Source organism: Lithobates pipiens, unplaced genomic scaffold (assembly GCF_037356315.1).
Source record: "Lithobates pipiens isolate NorthernLeopardFrog02 unplaced genomic scaffold, aLitPip1_a1.2 Scaffold_1, whole genome shotgun sequence".
NCBI classification, from domain to species: domain Eukaryota; kingdom Metazoa; phylum Chordata; class Amphibia; order Anura; family Ranidae; genus Lithobates; species Lithobates pipiens.
Genome location: NW_027507685.1, coordinates 228,808,548 through 228,829,090, shown reverse-complemented (window position 1 = coordinate 228,829,090; position 20,543 = coordinate 228,808,548). Strand labels below are relative to the sequence as shown.

The following is a 20,543-nucleotide window of genomic DNA, read 5'->3' as shown; positions in this document are numbered from 1 at the left end:
ACAAGTGCCATCAGTGCAGCCTCGTCAGTTCATATAAATGCAGCCTCACCATTGCCATTAATACAGCAGCCTCACCATTGCCATTAATACAGCAGCCTCACCATTGCCTTCAATGCAGCAGCCTCACTATTACCATCAGTGCAGCCTGATCGATGTCCATCTGCAGCGTAGAGGGGAGAGGGAGGGGGCAGGATGAGCGCTGACAGATTACATACAGTGAGAATCTCCTATGATAGACAGAACAGTGGTCCAATGGCAGCCCAGGAGACGGGAATTCCTATTACAGAGACCGCCAAGGAAATAGGAGATTCTCACTGTATGTAATCTGATGGCATTTGTCCCGCCCCCCTCCCTGTCCCCTCCGAGGCAGCTAAAATTGAAGTATTGGCGTATAACACACACACGCTATTTGCACCTGATTTTCATGGTGAAAAAGTGAGTGTTATACACCAATAAATACAGTATATACTTTTCATATATGATTAAGTCCTTTGAATATTTGGACGGCTTAAATCATGGACTCTTGTTAAATGGATTTTGAGCGCTGCTAATGCTGGATTGTATTTTAGCACATTTGTTTAATATTTAATGTGATTATAGCAGCTGCCAGATTATATTATAATACTGGATGTTTTTCCCACCGCTCCTTCAGTGTCACTTACAACTCTACTTCCTCCTCTCCTCTTCCTTTCTCCGTTGGGGTCCCCCAAGGTTCTATTCTTGGGCCTCTCCTTTCCTCTATCTACACCTCCTCCCTGGGTCAGTTGATTGCCTCCCACAGCTTTAAATATCATCTCTACACTGATGACACCCAAATCTCCATCCCTCTGCTCTCTCCATCTGTCTCCTCACACATTACCAACTTACTAGCAGACATATCAGCCAGGATGTGACATCACTTCCTCAAACTCAACCTATCCAAAACCGAGCTCATGATGTTTCCTCCCTCAGGTGCCGCTTCCCCTGATTTCTGTCAATATCAACGGCTCAACTATCAGCTTGTCCCCCCACACCAAGGTCCGAGGTGTAATCCTGGACTCTGGACTAACCTTTTGGCCCCACATCCTATCGCTATCCAAAATTTGCCACCTCAACCTCCGCAACATCTTCCAGATACGACCCTTCCTAACCAATGTCACCACAAAGCTTCTAATCCACTCCCTGGTTATCTCTCGCCGTGACTACTGCAACTCCCTCCTCATTGGCTTACCTCTAAATAGACTGTCCCCACTTCAGTCCATCATGAACACTGCTGCCAGGCTCATCCACCTCACAAACCGCTCAGCGTCTGCTCACCTTCAGGACTTCTCCAGAGCCTCTCCCATCCTCTGGAATGCTCTACCCCAATCCGTCTGATTTTCTTCTGCTTTATCCACTTTGACGATCTCTGAAAACTCATCTCTTCAGAGAAGCCTGTCTGCCCCCACCTAACAACTGTACATTTATCTTCTCAATCAGCACATCACCCACAGTTATTACCTCTTGTATCTCTTGACCTTCCTTCTTAGATTGTAAGCTCTATGGAGCAGGGCCCTCTGATTCCTACTGTATTAATGTATATTGTATTTGTATTGTCTACCCTCAAGTTGTAAAGCGCTGTGTAAACTGTTGGCGCTATATAAATCCTGTATAATAATAATAATAATAATAATAATAAGCGCTAGGGGGTGGCTTGGTGAGTTTACTTTTGTATTTTTACCATTCCACAGATATTTTTTAAAACAAAAAGTAATAACCTGTAGTGAGGGATGCGGAATGGACATAACGCCCACCCATAACACCCAGGAGATGAGGTGGAGGAGAAAAATGGGACACAACAACAATCAACACACAATACTATACAAAGCAAGAAATGCAAAACCAACACAAGTGTCCATAAATTGCATCTTGTAAGATGTAGAACAGGGGTCTCCAAACTTTGTAAACAAAAGGCCGTTTTTTATCTTTCGGGGGGCCAGAATACGGTCATCAGAAGTACAAAATGTCCTGGTGTCCCCTATTTAGTATACGGGGAATAGTGTCCCATTGCTGGTGTCAGTGGGAGGAAAAATGCCCCACCATTTGTGCCAGAGGGAGGAATACTGCCCCATCTTTAGTATTCAGGAGGAATAGTGCCCCATTATTGGTATCACTGGAAGGAATAGTGCCCCATCACCGGTGTCAGTGGGAGGAATAGTGCCCCATCACCGGTGTCAGTGGGAGGAATAGTGCCCCATCACCGGTGTCAGTGGGAGGAATAGTGCCCCATCACTGGTGTCAGTGGGAGGAATAGTGCCCCATCACTGGTGTCAGTGGGAGGAATAGTGCCCCATCACTGGTGTCAGTGGGAGGACTAGTGCCCCATCACTGGTGTCAGTGGGAGGACTAGTGCCCCATCACTGGTGTCAGTGGGAGGACTAGTGCCTCATCACTGGTGTCAGTGGGAGGACTAATGCCTCATCACTGGTGTCAGTGGGAGGACTAATGCCTCATCCCTGGTGTCAGTGGGAGGACTAATGCCTCATCCCTGGTGTCAGTGGGAGGACTAATGCCCCATCGCTGGTGTCAGTGGGAGCAAAAGTGGCCCATCGCTGGTGTCAGTGGGAGCAAAAGTGGCCCATCGCTGGTGTCAGTGGGAGCAAAAGTGGCCCATCGCTGGTGTCAGTGGGAGCAAAAGTGGCCCATCGCTGGTGTCAGTGGGAGCAAAAGTGGCCCATCTTTAGTATTGTTGAGGAATAGTGCCCCATCATTGGTGTCACTGGGAGGAATAGTGCCACATTTTTTAGTGTCAGTGGCAGGAACTATGCCCCACTGTCGATGACAGTGGGAGGAATAATGCCCCAAGAGCTGGATAAAAGCAAGCAAAGGGCTGCAGTTTGGAGCCCACTAATGTAGAAGATGTCATTTAGGAATACTTTCTTTGTTTAGAATATATTGCCCTCATATTTTTGATTCTCTATATTTAAAGGTGGAGATTTGTTATTGTGTTTTTTAGGGATGCCGATACCGAAAATGAAAAATACACTAGGCCGAAAACCAAAACCGATACCGAAACAGCACCGATAGAGAAAATGACTGTTTTTTAAAAATATTTTTATACAGGAGATGGTCAGAGACTGGGGACATGGTACGGGAGGTGGTCAGAGACTGGGGACATGGTACGGGAGGTGGTCAGAGACTGAGGACATGGTACGGGAGGTGGTTAGAGACTGAGGACATGGTACAGGAGAGGGTCAGAGACTGGGGACATGGTACGGGAGGTGGTCAGAGACTGGCGACATGGTACGGGAGGTGGTCAGAGACTGGGGACATGGTACGGGAGGTGGTCAGAGACTGGGGACATGGTACGGGAGGTGGTTAGAGACTGAGGACATGGTACAGGAGAGGGTCAGAGACTGGGGACATGGTACGGGAGGTGGTCAGAGACTGGCGACATGGTACGGGAGGTGGTCAGAGACTGGGGACATGGTACGGGAGGTGGTCAGAGACTGGGGACATGGTACGGGAGGTGGTCAGAGACTGGGGACATGGTACGGGAGGTGGTCAGAGACTGGGGACATGGTACGGGAGGTGGTCAGAGACTGGGGACATGGTACGGGAGGTGGTCAGAGACTGGGGACATGGTACGGGAGGTGGTCAGAGACTGGGGACATGGTACAGGAGAGGGTCAGAGACTGGGAACATGGTACAGGAGAGGGTCAGAAACTGGGGACATGGTACAGGAGAGGGTCAGAGACTGGGGACATGGTACGGGAGGTGGTCAGAGACTGGCGACATGGTAAAGGAGGTGGTCAGAGACTGGCGACATGGTAAAGGAGGTGGTCAGAGACTGGCGACATGGTACGGGAGGTGGTCAGAGACTGGGGACATGGTACGGGAGGTGGTCAGAGACTGGCGGCATGGTACGGGAGGTGGTCAGAGACTGGAGACATGGTACAGGAGGTGGTCAGAGACTGGGGACATGGTACAGGAGAGGGCCAGGAGAGGGTCAGAGACTGGGACATGGTACAGGAGAGGGTCAGAGACTGGGGACATGGTATAGGAGGTGGTCAGAGACTGGCGGCAGGGTACAGGAGGTGGACAGAGACTGGCGGCAGGGTACAGGAGGTGGTCAGAGACTGGCGGCAGGGTACAGGAGGTGGTGAGAGACTGGCGACATGATAAAAAAGAGATAAGTGTGTTGTCCCCCGTGCAACCAGTGATGCAGCAAAGAGAGAGGAGAGCCATCTGGTTCAATAGATCGCCGGGAACATCACAGCTTTAATTTCAATAGCTGTGTGTTCCCCTGTCGCGCGCCGTCGCATAAAGCCCCTCCCCCTTGTCCAGGGAACTGTGATAGACAGATCACCTGTCCAATCTGGAAGGGTAATCTGTCTATCACAGTTCCCCGGACAAGGGGGAGGGGCAGTATGCGTCGGGGGAACACACAGCTATTGAAATTAAAGCTGTGATGTTCCCAGCGATCTATTGAACCAGACGGCGGCGGCTCTCCTGCGTTATAGATCTCCCATGATGGGCGGCACCAGGGGCGGGGGTGGTGCTCCACCCAGGCCCCGCCCCATTTTCAGCTCAATTATCGGCCATTTTTTCCTTTCGGCAAATTGCCGAAAAGGGCATTTTTGGCCGATATGTTTCGGCGGCCGAAATTTCGGTGAATCCCTATCAAGTATCATTGTCATTTGTAGGAATGTGTTAATGATAACAAGAAAAGCAGTACAATAGATCTCCTGAAGTCAGAAACAATAGACCCCAACAACAAAAATCCCCCATCAGCAACAGATCCCTCAAGACACAATAGATTCCCCCGACACTGGAGCCTCAGCAACAATATAGCCCCACATCAACAATAGATCCCCAGCAGCCTGCATAAGTAGATTCTGCCCAACAACATAACACTCCCAGAAATAATAGACCCCCATCAGCAACAATAAACCCACATACAACAATAGATCCCCATCAAAAGTACAGAACAACAATAGATCTCCCAGCAGCCTGCATCAGTAGACTCCCCCTTCAACAGTAGATCCCTACCAGCAAAAACTGATCCCCCAGCAACATAAGACCCCATATAATATATCCCCCACCAGCAAAAACAGACCCCCCCCAGCAACAATAGATCCCCCAGTAGCCAGCATCAATAGACTCTCCAGTACACACTGCCATTACATACATTTAGCACTGCGTTCCTGCTGAAAAAAGCTCCGGTCTTCCTATACAGAGACGCCCATCCCCCTCTCGGTGTCTGCAGTACAGAGTGAGGTGAAATCACCCCAATGGGGTCATAGAAAGCGATAAATACCTAAAACCGTTCTCATCTCTCCCTACCCAAAACTAAAGGAACAGCTTTAAGTCTCAATCCCCAATAACCCCCCACAGCTCTCACTGATACATTCAGCCACACCTCAATGTGAGTAAATCCAAACTGTTTTTACACCATCAACACAAAATGGTTCCCTCGGTTATTTTCATATGAAGAACTTCCTTTAATTGAAGATGAACAAATACCTGACCTGGACTAGAGACGCTCATACATGGAATGATCAGAGTCTCTTTATATATAAACAATCTGATCTGAGAAGTCCTAATAGGTAGAATCACCATAAACTCCTATTTGTGTTCTGCCTCCTAACTTTCTGTGATGAGGAAGGACGGCTTTATAGACTCCCTGTGTGTCTGTATTGTCATCGGTGTCCCTAGTCTACGGGGCCACAAATGTCACACCAAACAAAGCGCCTGCTCCTTTATTCAAGTTACATAGAAGCCCATTACATAAATACAAGCCCTATAACCCATAATGGGATTCCTCTAGTAGTGCATTGTCACATAGGTGTGACTGGAGACTTCACAAAAACTGCATAAAGAGCCCCCTCCAGCCATTTACATGAGCCACAAAGTATTAATACTCAAACATAAAATGATTGGTTACACCGGGGGGCTCCAAACATTTCCAAAGAGCCAGTTTACTGTCCTTCAGACTTTAGGGGGGCCGGATTGTGGCCAATGAGGGTAAAAAATGTCCCGGGCCCAGCACCAATGAGAATAAACATGACCTCGGTGTTGGTGGTCAGGAGGAGTAATGCCCCATCATTGGTATTGGGGGGAGGAAAAGTACCCCATTGTTGGTGTCAGTGGAAGGAATAGTGCCTCACATCATTAGCAGGAATAGCTAGCAAAGGTCTGCAGTGTGGAGAGCACTGGGTTATACCAACAAGTTCTACTTTTCATCACGACTTTCCATTTTTATACTATTTTTTTTTTAAATGTGGACATGTAAATGTTGTATGGAATGTTTAGTGCACTATTACATATGTGATTGGTAAATCATACATTAGAGGTGTACATCAGACCACATAGAGGACACATTGAGGAGGAAAGGAGGAGCAAGGAGATAAATCTGGCCAGAGACAAATGGAAATTTGATCTGGATTATCAGCGATCACTCAAATTTCCATCAGTGTGTGGACTGTCCAGTTCGGCAGAATGTGATCGTTTGATCGTCTTCTGTCAAACAAACAAGTAGAAGGTTTGTTGATGGATGTACAGTCAGTGGGGAGTCTCGCTGTCAGAATACGATGTCCTGTGTGGATGGAGGAATCCGTCATTCCACGTACACACAACTGGACTTTCCCTCAGAAAAGGTCCGACGGTCTTCCCAACGGAGTTCCGACCAAACAGACTTGTCCACACACCAAAGTCCGTTCATTTTTGAACATGATGACGTATGACAGGACTAGAGAAGGAAGTTCAATATCCAGTAGCCAATCGCTGTCCTGGGATTGTATTTGGTCCGTCGGACCGGCACACAGACGAAGGGTTTTCCCGATAGAAATTGAGTCCGTCGGACAGATGTGAAACGTGTTCTATTTATAGGTCCGGCGGAATTGAAGAAAAACGTCCAATGAAGCCCACACACCATCGTAACATCCGACGGAATCATTCTGTTGGAACTTTTCTGCGGGAAAGTCCGGTCGTGTGTACGCCGCATTAGTTGTCTCTTATTCTGTCCGCTGGCTGAATAAAAGAACAGGCCCGTCTATGGCCGGCTTTAGTCCCATATGAAGGACCGCTGGAAGCTCCGCATTTGTCACCTATTATTAGTAAAGTGTTTGTATAGTAGTGTGTGCAGCACTGATAGAGATTAGGGATGAGCCGAACACCCCCCTGTTCGGTTCGCACCAGAACCTGCGAACAGACCTAAACTTCGTGTGAACTTTAGAACCCTATTAAAGTCTATGGGACTCGAACGTTCACAATCTAAAGTGCTCATTTTAAAGGGTAATATGCAAGTTACTGTCCTAAAAAGTGTTTGGGGACCCGGGTCCTGCCCCAGGGGACATGGATCAATGCAAAAAAAAGTTTTAAAAACGGCCGTTTTTTCGGGAGCAGTGATTTTAATAATGATTAAAGTGAAACAATAAAAGTGTAATATTCCTTTAAATTTCGTAGCTGGGGGGTATCTATAATATGCCTGTGAAGGGGCGCATGTTTCTGGTGCTTAGAACTGTCGCTGCACAAAGTGTCATTTGTGCAGGAAAAAAAGTCTTTTAAAATCACTTGCGGCTAAATTGTCGGGTCTCCATAATACAGAGAACACTCAATGAGTGTTCTCTGTATTAGCCGACAATTCATTCATTCATTGATTAAAAAAAAAAAAAAAAAAAAAAAAAAAAGCGTGGGGGTTCCCCTAAATTCAAATACCAGGCCCTTCAGGTCTGACATGGATATTAAGGGGAACCCCGTGTCAAATTAAAAAAAAAAAATTGACGTGGGGGTCCCCCCAAATATCCATACCAGACCCTCCAGGTCTGATATGGATATTAAGGGGAACCCCGCATCAAATTGTAAAAAAAAATTGACGTGGGGGTCCCCCTAAATATCCATACCAGACCCTTTATCCGAGCACGCAACCTGGCAGGCCACAGGAAAAGAGGGGGGGACGAGAGAGCGGCCCCCCCTCCCTCCTGAACCGTACCAGGCCACATACCCTCAACATTGGGAGGATGCTTTGGGGGTCTGTGACCCCTCAAAGCACCTTGTCCCCATGTTGATAAGGACAAGGGCCTCATCCTCACAACCCTGGCCGTTGGTTGTGAGGGTCTGCGGGCGGGGGGCTTATCAGAATCTGGAAGCCCCCTTTAACAAGGGGACCCCCAGATCCCGCCCCCCAGACAAACACACTTTTGAAAAATTCCTTTATTAAAAAAAAAAAAATAATTCCAGCGGTGCTAATCCACTCTTGCTATCCAGCGACAGGTCTCCGGGGTCCAGCGATGGATGATCATATCCAGCGACGGGGATCTCTCAGTCCAGCGCTGTCCATACATCCATCTTCTGTCTCCTCTCCGGAGACACTGCAGAGAGCCCAGCGCTGACATCTCTTATATTGGGAGGGCGGGGCCACCCGTCACCTGACCCCGCCCCTCTGACGCAGGAGAGGGAAGCCAGGGGTTCCCCAGTGACGTGTGGGTGACCCCGCCCCCTCTGATGTAACGCAGGTTTCCGTTACATCAGAGGGGGCGGGGTCACCCACACGTCACTGGGGAACCCCTGGCTTCCCTCTCCTGCGTCAGAGGGGCGGGGTCAGGTGACGGGTGGCCCCGCCCTCCCAATATAAGAAATGTCAGCGCTGGGCTCTCTGCAGTGTCTCCGGAGAGGAGACAGAAGATGGATGTATGGACAGCGCTGGACTGAGAGATCCCCGTCGCTGGATATGATTATCCATCGCTGGACCCCGGAGACCCGTCGCTGGATAGCAAGAGTGGATTAGCACCGCTGGAATTTTTATTTTTTTTTTAATAAAGGAATTTTTCAAAAGTGTGTTTGTCTTATTTAACCATTTTGACACTTTCTTTGTGAAATGGTAGGGGTACTTTTGTACCCCCTTACCATTTCAAACAGGGGGGGGGGCCGGGATCTGGGGGTCCCCTTGTTAAAGGGGGCTTCCAGATTCTGATAAGCCCCCCGCCCGCAGACCCTCACAACCAACGGCCAGGGTTGTGAGGATGAGGCCCTTGTCCTTATCAACATGGGGACAAGGTGCTTTGAGGGGTCACAGACCCCCAAAGCATCCTCCCAATGTTGAGGGTATGTGGCCTGGTATGGTTCAGGAGGGAGGGGGGCCGCTCTCTCGTCCCCCCCTCTTTTCCTGCGGCCTGCCAGGTTGCGTGCTTGGATAAAGGGTCTGGTATGGATATTTAGGGGGACCCCCACGTCAATTTATTTTTAAAATTTGATGCGGGGTTCCCCTTAATATCCATATCAGACCTGAAGGGTCTGGTATGGATATTTGGGGGGACCCCCACGTCAATTTTTTTTTTACATTTGACACGGGGTTCCCCTTAATATCCATGTCAGACCTGAAGGGCCTGGTATTTGAATTTAGGGGAACCCCCACGCTTTTTTTTTTTTTTTTTTAATGAATGAATGAATGAATTGTCGGCTAATACAGAGAACACTCATTGAGTGTTCTCTGTATTACGGAGACCCGACAATTTAGCCGCAAGTGATTTTAAAAGACTTTTTTTCCTGCACAAATGACACTTTGTGCAGCGACAGTTCTAAGCACCAGAAACATGCGCCCCTTCACAGGCATATTATAGATACCCCCCAGCTACGAAATTTAAAGGAATATTACACTTTTATTGTTTCACTTTAATCATTATTAAAATCACTGCTCCTGAAAAAACGGCCGTTTTTAAAACTTTTTTTTGCATTGATCCATGTCCCCTGGGGCAGGACCCGGGTCCCCAAACACTTTTTAGGACAGTAACCTGCATATTACCCTTTAAAATGAGCACTTTAGGTTTCTCCCATAGACTTGTATAGGGTGTTCCGGCTTTTCGAATTTGCTGCGAACAGCCCAAATTGTTCACTGTTCGCTGAACAGGCGAACAGGCAATGTTCGAGTAGAACATGAGTTCGACTCAAACTCGAAGCTCATCCCTAATAGAGATTATAACTCATACACGGCATAACACAGACCCTCCACACCCCCCATATACCGGCGCTGTACTCACCGGAATGGACTCCTATGACAGACACACAGAGGAGTGCGGCGGCCACAAAGAGCCTCATTCTCTTCTTTGTACGGAACCAGAACCGTCCTCTCACCTCACCCACTTCTACTGATACTCTGTGCAGGAGGAGGCGGAGACTCTGAACACAGGACGCTGCTGATTGGGTGATAATTATCTACCATCCAATAGAAAAATTCATACACAGATGATCACCAGTTGCTAGGCAGAGGCAGTGTGAAAAGGTTGTCTAGTTGAGGAATAGAATGGGAGAAAGTGAAAGTAAAATGCTGAGACGTCAGACAAACATGATGACAGAGGAGCTCAGGGCGGGGAATTCCACATCCTGAGCCATGATCACTGAGCAGAGAGATGTGATTGGTTGGCACAGGAACTGAAGCCTTGTTACTGGCGGCCATTTTATCATTCGCAGTTCAGAATAGAAAAGATGATTTCTTTCCCCCATTATCATAACATATACAGACGTCTGAAACCCAACTCCACACACTTCTTTTTGAAGTACTGGATAGGGAAGGAAGTCAGGTTTAGGTTAGAATTGCTCACTGTGAGGTTGATTTACTAAAGACAAATATATTGTGTACTAGAAGTGCACTGCAAGCGAGGGGGCGCTAGATCTGAGGGGAAGCTCTGCTGATTTCTATCATCCAATCATGTACAAGCTAAAATGCATTTTTTTTATTTTCTTTGCATGTTCCCCTCATATCTAGAGGACCTGCATTAGCAATGCACAGAACATTTACCTTTAGTAAACTAACCCCTGTGTCTTCAGGTGGACATGAAGTAAAATCTCCTGCCCCCCATGGAACTTGTCACCCCTCTATTACTTCCTGTATCTCAGATATGAAGGATAACTTCTCACACATGTGTGTCAGTGTTGAATTATAAATCTTGATAACTTGCTGCACATTCCCTGACAAGTTGTACACTTGCAGAGCACTTGAAGCACAAGTTCTAGTTGACACGTTTCAAATTTGTAGCAAATTTGCATAGCAAGTCTCTAGCAAAGTTTCAGTGGTGAGTAGGGTTTGCCCCCTGTCTGGGATTCACCCGGACAGTACGGGTTTTGAATCACGTGTCAGGGATTCAGTTCACCTGAGCCCCGGACACAGTGTTCAGACCCAGCTGAGAAGACTCCTATTATGACTCTGTAATGGGTCTCCCACCCAGGTGTCTCCCTCCCCTGCCTGCACTGTCCGGTGCTCTGGCCGAGTCTCCGGCGCTGTTTTAGTTTTGCGGTGCCGTGTGACACATTGCAGGGCGGCTGTGAGGAGGAGAAACGTGCCGATGTCTACTCCATGCAGACACACAGCAACGGGCTCTTCCCCTCTGCAAGCCGAGCATGTGACCTGTCCGGAGTGTGACAGAGACAGAGCCTGCCTTGCGAGCCGGGGACACCGACCGCTGGGCACGTGCAGAGCTGAGGGCCCTTCATTTCCTCCTATTTAAGTCTTTACTTACTCTCCAGTGTGGGACTTGTCATGCTGGTCTTTCCAGGGACATGGCCAGTGCTGCCAACCTACCAGACTAAAATTCACTGACACAAAACTCAAAATTTACTGGCACAGCCAAGTTTTTACTGACATTTTCTAAAAGTTAAAAAAAATGCGTTTTTCAGTGCAAATTTCATTACTTAAGCTACAAAAAGTACAATATGCAGTTAGCAATGTGGTTTAAGATAAATATTAAGGTAAAAAATATATTTCTTATATTATTTTTGATATAGTAAGGGTGGGTTATTATAACCAGGACAGCCATAAGAAATTTTTGGGCCTCTTACACAGATTTAGACCCCCCCGAGCCTGACCACCAACATTCCCCAGGGCCTGCCCACAGGCCATCCTACTGAATCCGCACATCGCCACCTCACTTGTATGCACTCAGTCCCCTCGCCCCCCCGCAATCCTGTATATACAGTGGGGATGGAAAGTATTCAGACCCCCTTACATTTTTCACTCTTTGTTATATTGCATCCATTTGCTAAAATCATTTAAGTTCATTTTTTTTCCTCATTAATGTACACACAGCACCCCAAATTGACAGAAAAACACAGAATTGTTGACATTTTTGCAGATTTATTAAAAAGAAAAACTGAAATATCACACGGTCCTAAATATTCAGACCCTTTGCTCAGTATTTAGTAGAAGCATCCTTTTGATCTAATACAGCCATGAGTCTTTTTGGGAAAGATACAACAAGTTTTTCACACCTGGATTTGGGGCTCCTCTGCCATTCCTCCTTGCAGATCCTCTCCAGTTCTGTCAGGTTGGATGGTAAACTTTGGTGGACAGCCATTTTTAGGTCTCTCCAGAGATGTTTAAAGTGGTTGTAAACCCTTACAAACCACTTTGACCTACAGATAAGCCTAGATTAAGGCTTACCTGTAGGTCCAAGAAATATCTATAAAACCTATACGGTTCTGGAGATACTTACCTGAAGACAGTCACTGCTGTCTATGGAGCATGCGCCATAGACAGCGGAGCGTAGGCGCACTGGGTAAGCCGCAGATCGCGGTGATATGCCGCGAGTGTCGGCTCCCGCGCGCCTGCGCGGGAGTGACGTCATTGCTGCTCCGGCGAATCACAGCACCGGTGCAGCGAGACCCACCAAGAAGATGGACCCTCGGAACTACAGGGGACATCGGTGACATCGCTGGCTCCTGTGTCAGGTAAGTGACACATAATGGACTACTATGCAATGCATAGTAGTCCATTATGCTTTACCTTTGCAGGCAATCAAAGAGGAAGTAAACCCATCAGGGTTTACTTCCTCTTTAAGTCAGGGCTCTGGCTGGGCCATTCAAGAACAGTCATGGAGTTGTTGTGAAGCCACTCCTTCGTTATTTTAGCTGTGTGCTTAGGGTCATTGTCTTGTTGGAAGGTAAACCTTCGGCCCAGTCTGAGGTCCTGAGCACTCTGGAGAAGGTTTTTGTCCAGGATATCCCTGAACTTGGCCGCATTCATATTTCCCTCGATTGCAACCAGTCGTCCTGTCCCTGCAGCTGAAAAACACCCCCACAGCATGATGCTGCCACCACCATGCTTCACTGTTAGGACTGTATTGTACAGGTGATGAGCAGTGCCTGGTTTTCTCCACACATACCACTTAGAATTAAGGCCAAACAGTTCTATCTTGGTCTCATCAGACAAGAGAATCTTATTTCTCACCACCTTGGAGTCCTTCGGGTGTTTTTTTTTTCAGGTGTTTTTTTTTTTTTCAAACTCCATTTGGGCTTTTATATGTCTTGCACTGAGGAGAGGCTTCCGTTGGGCCACTCTGCCATAAAGCCCTGACTGGTGGTGGGCTGCAGTGATGGTTGACTTTCTACAACTTTCTCCCGACTGCATCTCTGAAGCTCAGCCACAGTGATCTTTGGGTTCATTTTTACCTTTCTCACCAAGGCTCTTCTCCCCTGATAGCTCAGTTTGGCCGGACGGCCAGACCTAGGGTTCTGGTTGTCCCAAACGTCTTCCATTTAAGGATTGTGGAGGCCACTGTGCTCTTAGGAACCTTAAGTGCAGCAGAAATTGTTTTCTAACCTTGGCCAGATCCGTGCCTTGCCACAATTCTGTCTCTGAGCTCTTCAGGCAATTCCTTTGACCTCATGATTCTCATTTGTTCTGACATGCACTGTGAGCTGTAAGGTCTTATATAGACGGGTGTGTGGCTTTCCTAATAAAGTCCAATCAGTATAATCAAACACAGCTGGACTCAAATGAAGGCGTAGAACCATCTCAAGGATGAGCAGAAAAAATGGCCAGCACCTGAGTTAAATATATGTGTGTCACAGCAAAGGGTCTGAATACTTAGGACCATGTGATATTTCAGTTTTTCTTTTTTAATAAATCTGCAAAAATGTCAAAAATTCTGTGTTTTTCTGTCAATATGGGGTGCTGTGTGTACATTAATGAGGAAAAAATGAACTTAAATGATTTTAGCAAATGGCTGCAATATAACAAAGAGTGAAAAATTTAAGGGGGTCTGAATACCCTCCATCCCAACTGTATGTCAGTTCCCCTCACACCTGTATATATGTCACCCCCCACACACACCTGTATATATGTCACCCCCCCACACATCTGTATATATGTCAGCCCCCCACACACCTGTATATATGTCACCCCCCACACACACATCTGTATATATGTCAGTCCCCCCACACACACCTGTATATATGTCAGCCCCCCCACACACATCTGTATATATGTCAGTCCCCCCACACACACCTGTATGTATGTCAGCCCCCCACACACACTTCACTGCTTGTCTTCAGCAAACTGTTTGCAGGCTTTCTTGTGCATCATCTTTTAGAAGAGACTTCCTTCTGAGGCAACAGCAATGCAGACCAATTTGATGCAGTGTGTGGTTTGTGGTCTGAGCACTGACAGACTGACCCCCCTCTCCCCACCCCTTTAACCTCTGCAGAAATGCTGGCAGTACTTATAGGTCTATTTCCCAAAGACAACCTCTGAATATGACGCTGAGCACGTGCACTTAACTTCTTTGGTCGACCATGGCGAGGCCTATTCTGAGTGGAATCTGTCCTGTTAAACTGCTTTATAGTCTTGGCCACCGTGCTGCAGCTCAGTTTCAGGGTCTTTGCAATCTTATTATAGCCTAGGCCAGTGATGGCGAACCTTGGCACCCCAGATGTTTTGGAACTACATTTCCCATGATGCTCCACTACACTGCAGAGTGCATGAGCATCATGGGAAATGTAGTTCCAAAACATCTGGAGTGCCAAGGTTTGCCATCACTGGCCTACGCCATCTTTATGTAGAGCAACAATTCTTTTTTTCTCAGATCCTCAGAGTTTTTTTGCCATGAGGTGCCATGTTGAACTTCCAGTGACCAGTATGAGAGAGTGAGAGCGATAACACCAAATTTAACACACCTGCTCCCCATTCACACCCCAGACCTTGTAACACTAACAAAACACATAAGACCGGGGAGGGAAAATGGCTAATTGGGCCAATTTGGACATCTTCACTTAGGGGTGTACTCACTTTTGTTGCCAGCGGTTTGGACCTTAATGGCTGTGTGAGTTATTTTGAGGGGACATAAAATTTACACTGTTATACAAGCTGTACACTCACTACTTTACATTGTAGCAAAGTGTCATTTCTTCAGTGTCACAAGAAAAGATATCAGAACATTTTTACACAAATGTGAGGGGTGTACTCACTTTTGTGAGATACTGTATGTACTCCACACACATCTGTATATATATGTCAGCCTTCACATACACAAACCTGTACACAAACAGCCCCCCTCCCTTTCCCTCACAGCCCCTACCTGTAAAGAAGGCCTACCTGGTCCCTGCTCGTTTCACAAAGCTGACATGTTGCTGAGAAGCTCAGTACAAATCACACGAGGGGTGCACATACACATAGTAGCCAGAGGTGGCAGTAAAGAGCTTGATGTCTGAGCTCAATGATACGAGAACTGCAGAAGCTGTGAGATCATTTCTGTAATGTACAGCAAGGCACCCCTTCACCCGTCCATCCTTCTTCTGGCCCCGGGGCCCCTTACAGTTGTGATGGCTGTACCCCCCTGATGGCGGCCCTGATTATAACCCATCAGATTTTGTCATGTATGTCCAACTGGAGAGATTTCCCCTTAATTCTTGTTCCATAACTACCACAGAAAATGAGCAGCATTCTCCATTGTTCCATCCCTCCTTCACCTCCTCTCCCGTCTCCATTCGTCCTTCACCTCCCATCTCCACCCCTCCTTCACCTCCTCTCCAGTCTCCATCCCTTCTTCACCTCTCGTCTCTATCCCTCCTTCACCTCCCCTCTCGTCTCCATCCCTCCTTCACCACCTCTCCTGTCTCCATCCCTCCTTCACCACCTCTCCCGTCTCCATCCCTCCTTCACCACCTCTCCCGTCTCCATCCATCCACCTCCTCCTCTCCCGTCTCCATCCCTCCTTCACCTCCTCTCCCGTCTCTATCCCCCTTCACCTCCTCTCCCGTTTCCATGCCTCCTTCACCTCCTCTCCCGTTTCCATGCCTCCTTCACCTCCTCTCCCGTTTCCATGCCTCCTTCACCTCCTCTCCCGTTTCCATGCCTCCTTCACCTCCTCTCCCGTTTCCATGCCTCCTTCACCTCCTCCTCTGTCTCCATCCCTCCTTCACCTCCTCTCCCATCTCCATTGCTCCATCCCTCCTTCACCTCCTCAGCCATTTCCATCCCTCTGTTGAGCTCTTACCTTCCAGGGATTTATTCTTGTTGGTACATACCTTAGGTGTGGAGGGTGTCCCCCTGAATTCAGACCTACCGAAATCAGTTGCTCTGTTATCTCCTCTATCTGAAAACTGAGTGAACGGCTCCTGGCAGCTGACAGATAACGGGTTCACTTCACTTTCTGCATCATTCAGTCTTTTTCCCAACTGATGAACGTTCTCCTGTAATCTTTGCTTTTCTAGTACTAATTGCTGGTGGATGGCCTCAGAATTTGACATAGAAGCTTCTAAAGTACTGATGTTCCCATTGGTTATTTCTAGCACTTTTGTTTAGGGATGGGTTTTACACTTTCAGATGTTCATACTGTTTCACTAACCACCTGGCCACAAAGATTAGCGGTATTTTTCCTGTGCGCTTACTACAGCATCATCCAGTGACATTTAATTTCACATCCTCTCCCATCAGCGGGACAGAAAATGTCCCTTCTGCCTGGAGACTTTCCTCCCTTAATGCCAGCATGGCAATTTCCTCTCCATGTCCCTCCGCTCTGCCTTCCTCTTCCTGGACCTCCCAATCCCCCTGTACTTCACATGTTACTGGGGTATCAGACTTGTGTTGTGGTTCTCCCTTTTTGTCAGCCACTGAAAGGTGACAGTTCATGTCAGCCCCTGAGCACTCTGCTGACAAGGACTGGACCACTACATAAGGCCCAGACCTGACAATTGCTCCTTGTCTCCCTCATCATCCCAATTTATTTTCAGCCCCCCTCCCTTTCCCTCACAGCCCCTACCTGTAAAGAATTTCTTCCTACCTGGTCCCAGCTCGTTTCACAAAGCTGACATGTTGCTGAGAAGCTCAGTACAAATTACACGAGGGGTGATTCCTCACTGCTTGGTGTGTGTGTCCCCCACTCTCCCTCCATTCTGCTGCTATGTACCCCACTCCCCCTCTCTTTTTCCTCCATGGCCCCCTCCGTTCTGCTACTGGCCCCCTCCATTCTGCTACTGGCCCCCTCCGTCCTGCTACTGTCCCCCACCGTTCTGCTACTGTCCCCCTCCAGTTTTCCTCCATGGCCCCCTCTGTTCTTCTACTGTCCCCCTTTGTTCTGCTACTGGCCCCCTCCGTTCTGCTACTGTCCCCCTTTGTTCTGCTACTGCCCCCCTCCAGTTTTCCTCCATGGCCCCCTCTGTTCTGCTATCCCCCTCCATTCTTGTGGTGATTATTCTGTTAGTTTGACAAGTTAATTTATTTAATTTTTGTAAACTGTCACTTTACAATAAATGTTGCACTTTATTTTCTGTGAAATATATATGCATATGAGTGTATCATTTTGTTTTTTTGGTGAGGGAGTGGATCTTGGGTGGGAGTTCCCACACTTTTTTCCTCAGGACTTGACCCCTGGTTGACAGGTAGCGCCCCGGTCACCGTTGCTTTCACTACTTGCCAGAACAATATTTTCCCTGTTTGTGACGATCGTCCTTCAAGAAACCTGGAGATTTTCCTGAGCTCTTTAGTTCAATCTCCTCTGTAGACTTTTCCAAAGCATTCTAAAAAATGGCTTAAAGTAGGGCTATTACTTTTGTTATCTCAAGAATGATTCGAGCAGACTTGGATAATCAAGAAAATATATGTCTGCTTGGAGTACAGAAGGCAATCAACTGAGGCACACTTATTTGTAATATGATTTGTATCAGTTACAGTATAGCCAGTGTTCTCTGGTCTAATTACAATGCTACAATTCCCAGTTAGTAATTGCAAAGAAGAAAGATTCATACCCAAGATCATTCAGTGTGATTTAGTCTCTGTTTCCAGTAGTGCAATTTGTCATGTGACTTTGGACACATAAAGTTGCATTACAAGTCGCAGCCCATTGATTTCAATAGCACCCGTTCCAATCTATGCAATTCAAAGCTGCAGTGACTCTGAAAAGGTACCTTCACCACCCTGATGAACCCCGGATGCGACTCCAACCCAGAGTGTAAATTTGGATCAAAGTTGCATTCAAAGCTACACCACAGTCGCACAAAGTCACACCTCAGTCACACTCTCATTTGTACAACCTTGGAGTTGTACCAGTGGAAACGTAGCCCTATGCCCACAGGGGCGATTCAATCACAAATATTGGCCTAATCTCATTCAAAGGGTCAACCGAAATTGCTTTTTGGCAGAGAAGCACATATCCTTTTCCAATGCCTCCAAGATTCCAAATGGAGCCCTCATCATTCGCACGTACAATTTCATTTTATATATACACATTATTCAAAATCAGTCTCATCAAAGTATTAATATAGAACAGTGATTCTCAACCAGGGTTCCGTGCAACCCTAGGGTTCCTCCAGAGGTTGCTATGGGTTCCTTCAGCATTAGGCTGGTATAGACAAAAGGTAAAAAGGAAAGTTCTGAGAAGTTTGTTAGTCTGGGTATTCAGATGGGAGACAGGTGATCACAAAAGACATAAGTGAAAAACGCTAAAGCCGCGTACACACGTAGCCGTCTGTCCGACGGACTTCTCGCCAGACTGTCTGTCGGACATTTTCCGAACGGGCTACTTGCCCACACACGGCACTTTTTCAGCGGACTAATACGGCGTACTAAGTCCGCCGTACTATCCGCCCTACTTTTGAAATGAACGGATTCGCCCACACACGCAGAGGAAAGTCCGCTCATCTTGAGCGCGTCTCCAGGTAGGCGGGGCCCGCAAAGGATACGTCACTGGCCCCACCGCCTGGTATGGACTTAAAGGGGAACCCCAACGCCGAAAAAAATTGGCGTGGGGGTCCCCCCCAGGTCCACATCAGACCCTTGTCCGAGCATACTACCCGGCCGGCAAGGATGCCCCCCCCCTGAGCCGTACCAGGCCGCTTGCCCTCAACATGGGGGGTGCCTTGGGGAAGGGGGGCCACACGGCCCCCCCCCACCCCAAAGCACCTTGTCCCCATGTTGATGAGGACAAGGGCCTCTTCTCGACAACCCTGGCCGTTGGTTGTCGGGGTCTGCGGGCGGGGGGCTTATCGGAATCCGGGAGCCCCCTTTAATAAGGGGGCCCCGGATACCGGCCCCCCACCCTATGTGAATGAGTATGGGGTACAATGTACCCCTACCCATTCACCTGTAAAATAAAAGTACAAAAAAAAACACAACACACAAGATAAAATAATTTATTGCACAGCTCCGGGGGTCTTCCGTCTTCGGGGGGTCTTCTCGCCGGACTCCTCCGCTATCTTCTTCTAGCTCTTTTGCTAGCGGAGGAGTCCGGCTTTCTTCCTCGCCGCCGGCCTCTTCTTCCGACTTCGGGGGTCTTGTCCCCCTCTTCGGTTCTTCTGCCGGGCCACCGCGCCTTCTTATAGCTCTTTTACAGGCGGTGGCCCGGTCTTCTGTCACCGCCGCCGCCTTCCGTTCTTCTCTTCTATTTCTTCAGATGTTACCTCGCCAAGTCCTCCGCTCACAATGACGGGCCACGTGGCCTGGTATGGCTCAGGAGGGGGGTGCTCGCTCGCCCCTCCTTTACTGGCCGGCCAGGTAGCGTGCTCAGACAAGGGTCTGTTGTGGACTTGGGGGGACCCCCACGCCAATTTTTTTTCGGCGTTGGGGTTCCCCTTTAAGTCCATACCAGGTGGCGGGGCCAGCAGCATCTCCTTCGCGGGCCCCGCCTACCTGGAGACCCGCTCGAAATGAGCGGACTGTACTAACGATCTGATTATCGTACGATCGTTTCGAAAGCGTTTTTTTGTCCAATTTTCAGATCATATGTACGGGCATTATTCAATGTAAAATAATGCCCCCCCCCGCCGTGTGTGTTTGTAAAAAATCACCTTCTAAAACAACCTTTTCAGTTTAAAATATAAATGAACGGCTAAACATTTGTGTATAGATATAAAAAAGCATTATAAATACCCTTTTCTCCCTTTTTTATAAGTGTTCACATTCCCTCTGTTCTCAGCTGCAATAGAGCTAGGGGAGAATAAACAGCAGCACACTGATCTTGCCAGTAAATGGCTGTGCAGTGGGGGGCTTGGCAGGACAAGTCTGATCATTGGAGGAGAGCAGCCCGAGTTCCCAGCACAGCTAGAGAACTGACCACAATGTGTTCTCCTGCTTAGTGCGGTCAGTTTTTAATAGGAAAGCAGAGGGACTGGCAGGAACACCAGGGATTTCACACAAAGGAAGCAATAAAAAGAGAACAGGAGACTTTCTCACACAGGTACATAGCAGACACATATCAGGAATATAAAGTGTTGGGGTAACAAACACTTTGTCATAATGTGCTAGTGTGCACTGCATACTAGTACATTATAATAGACTTACCTACAAACTGAGCCCTCCAATGCTGTGCGGTCATGGCTCC

At 47.8% G+C, this 20,543-nt stretch overlaps 1 protein-coding gene across 5 annotated transcripts in view; it reads right to left on the bottom strand.

The window, feature by feature from the left end:
• Nucleotides 1-20,543, bottom strand: part of LOC143984105 (class I histocompatibility antigen, F10 alpha chain-like) — a 907,941-nt gene that overhangs the window by 363,461 nt on the left and 523,937 nt on the right. For 2 of the 5 annotated variants that reach the window (XM_077484425.1, XM_077484432.1), the window contains exon 1: nt 9,996-10,148. The exons of 1 other annotated variant lie outside the window; for it this stretch is intronic. In XM_077484425.1, the coding sequence (XP_077340551.1) occupies nt 9,996-10,053 (58 nt within the window). In that variant the 5' untranslated portion in view covers nt 10,054-10,148. Of the gene's footprint in view, nt 1-9,995; nt 10,156-20,543 lie in introns of those variants that run through there. 2 more of the 5 variants (XM_077484434.1, XM_077484420.1) reach the window with 2 other exon arrangements.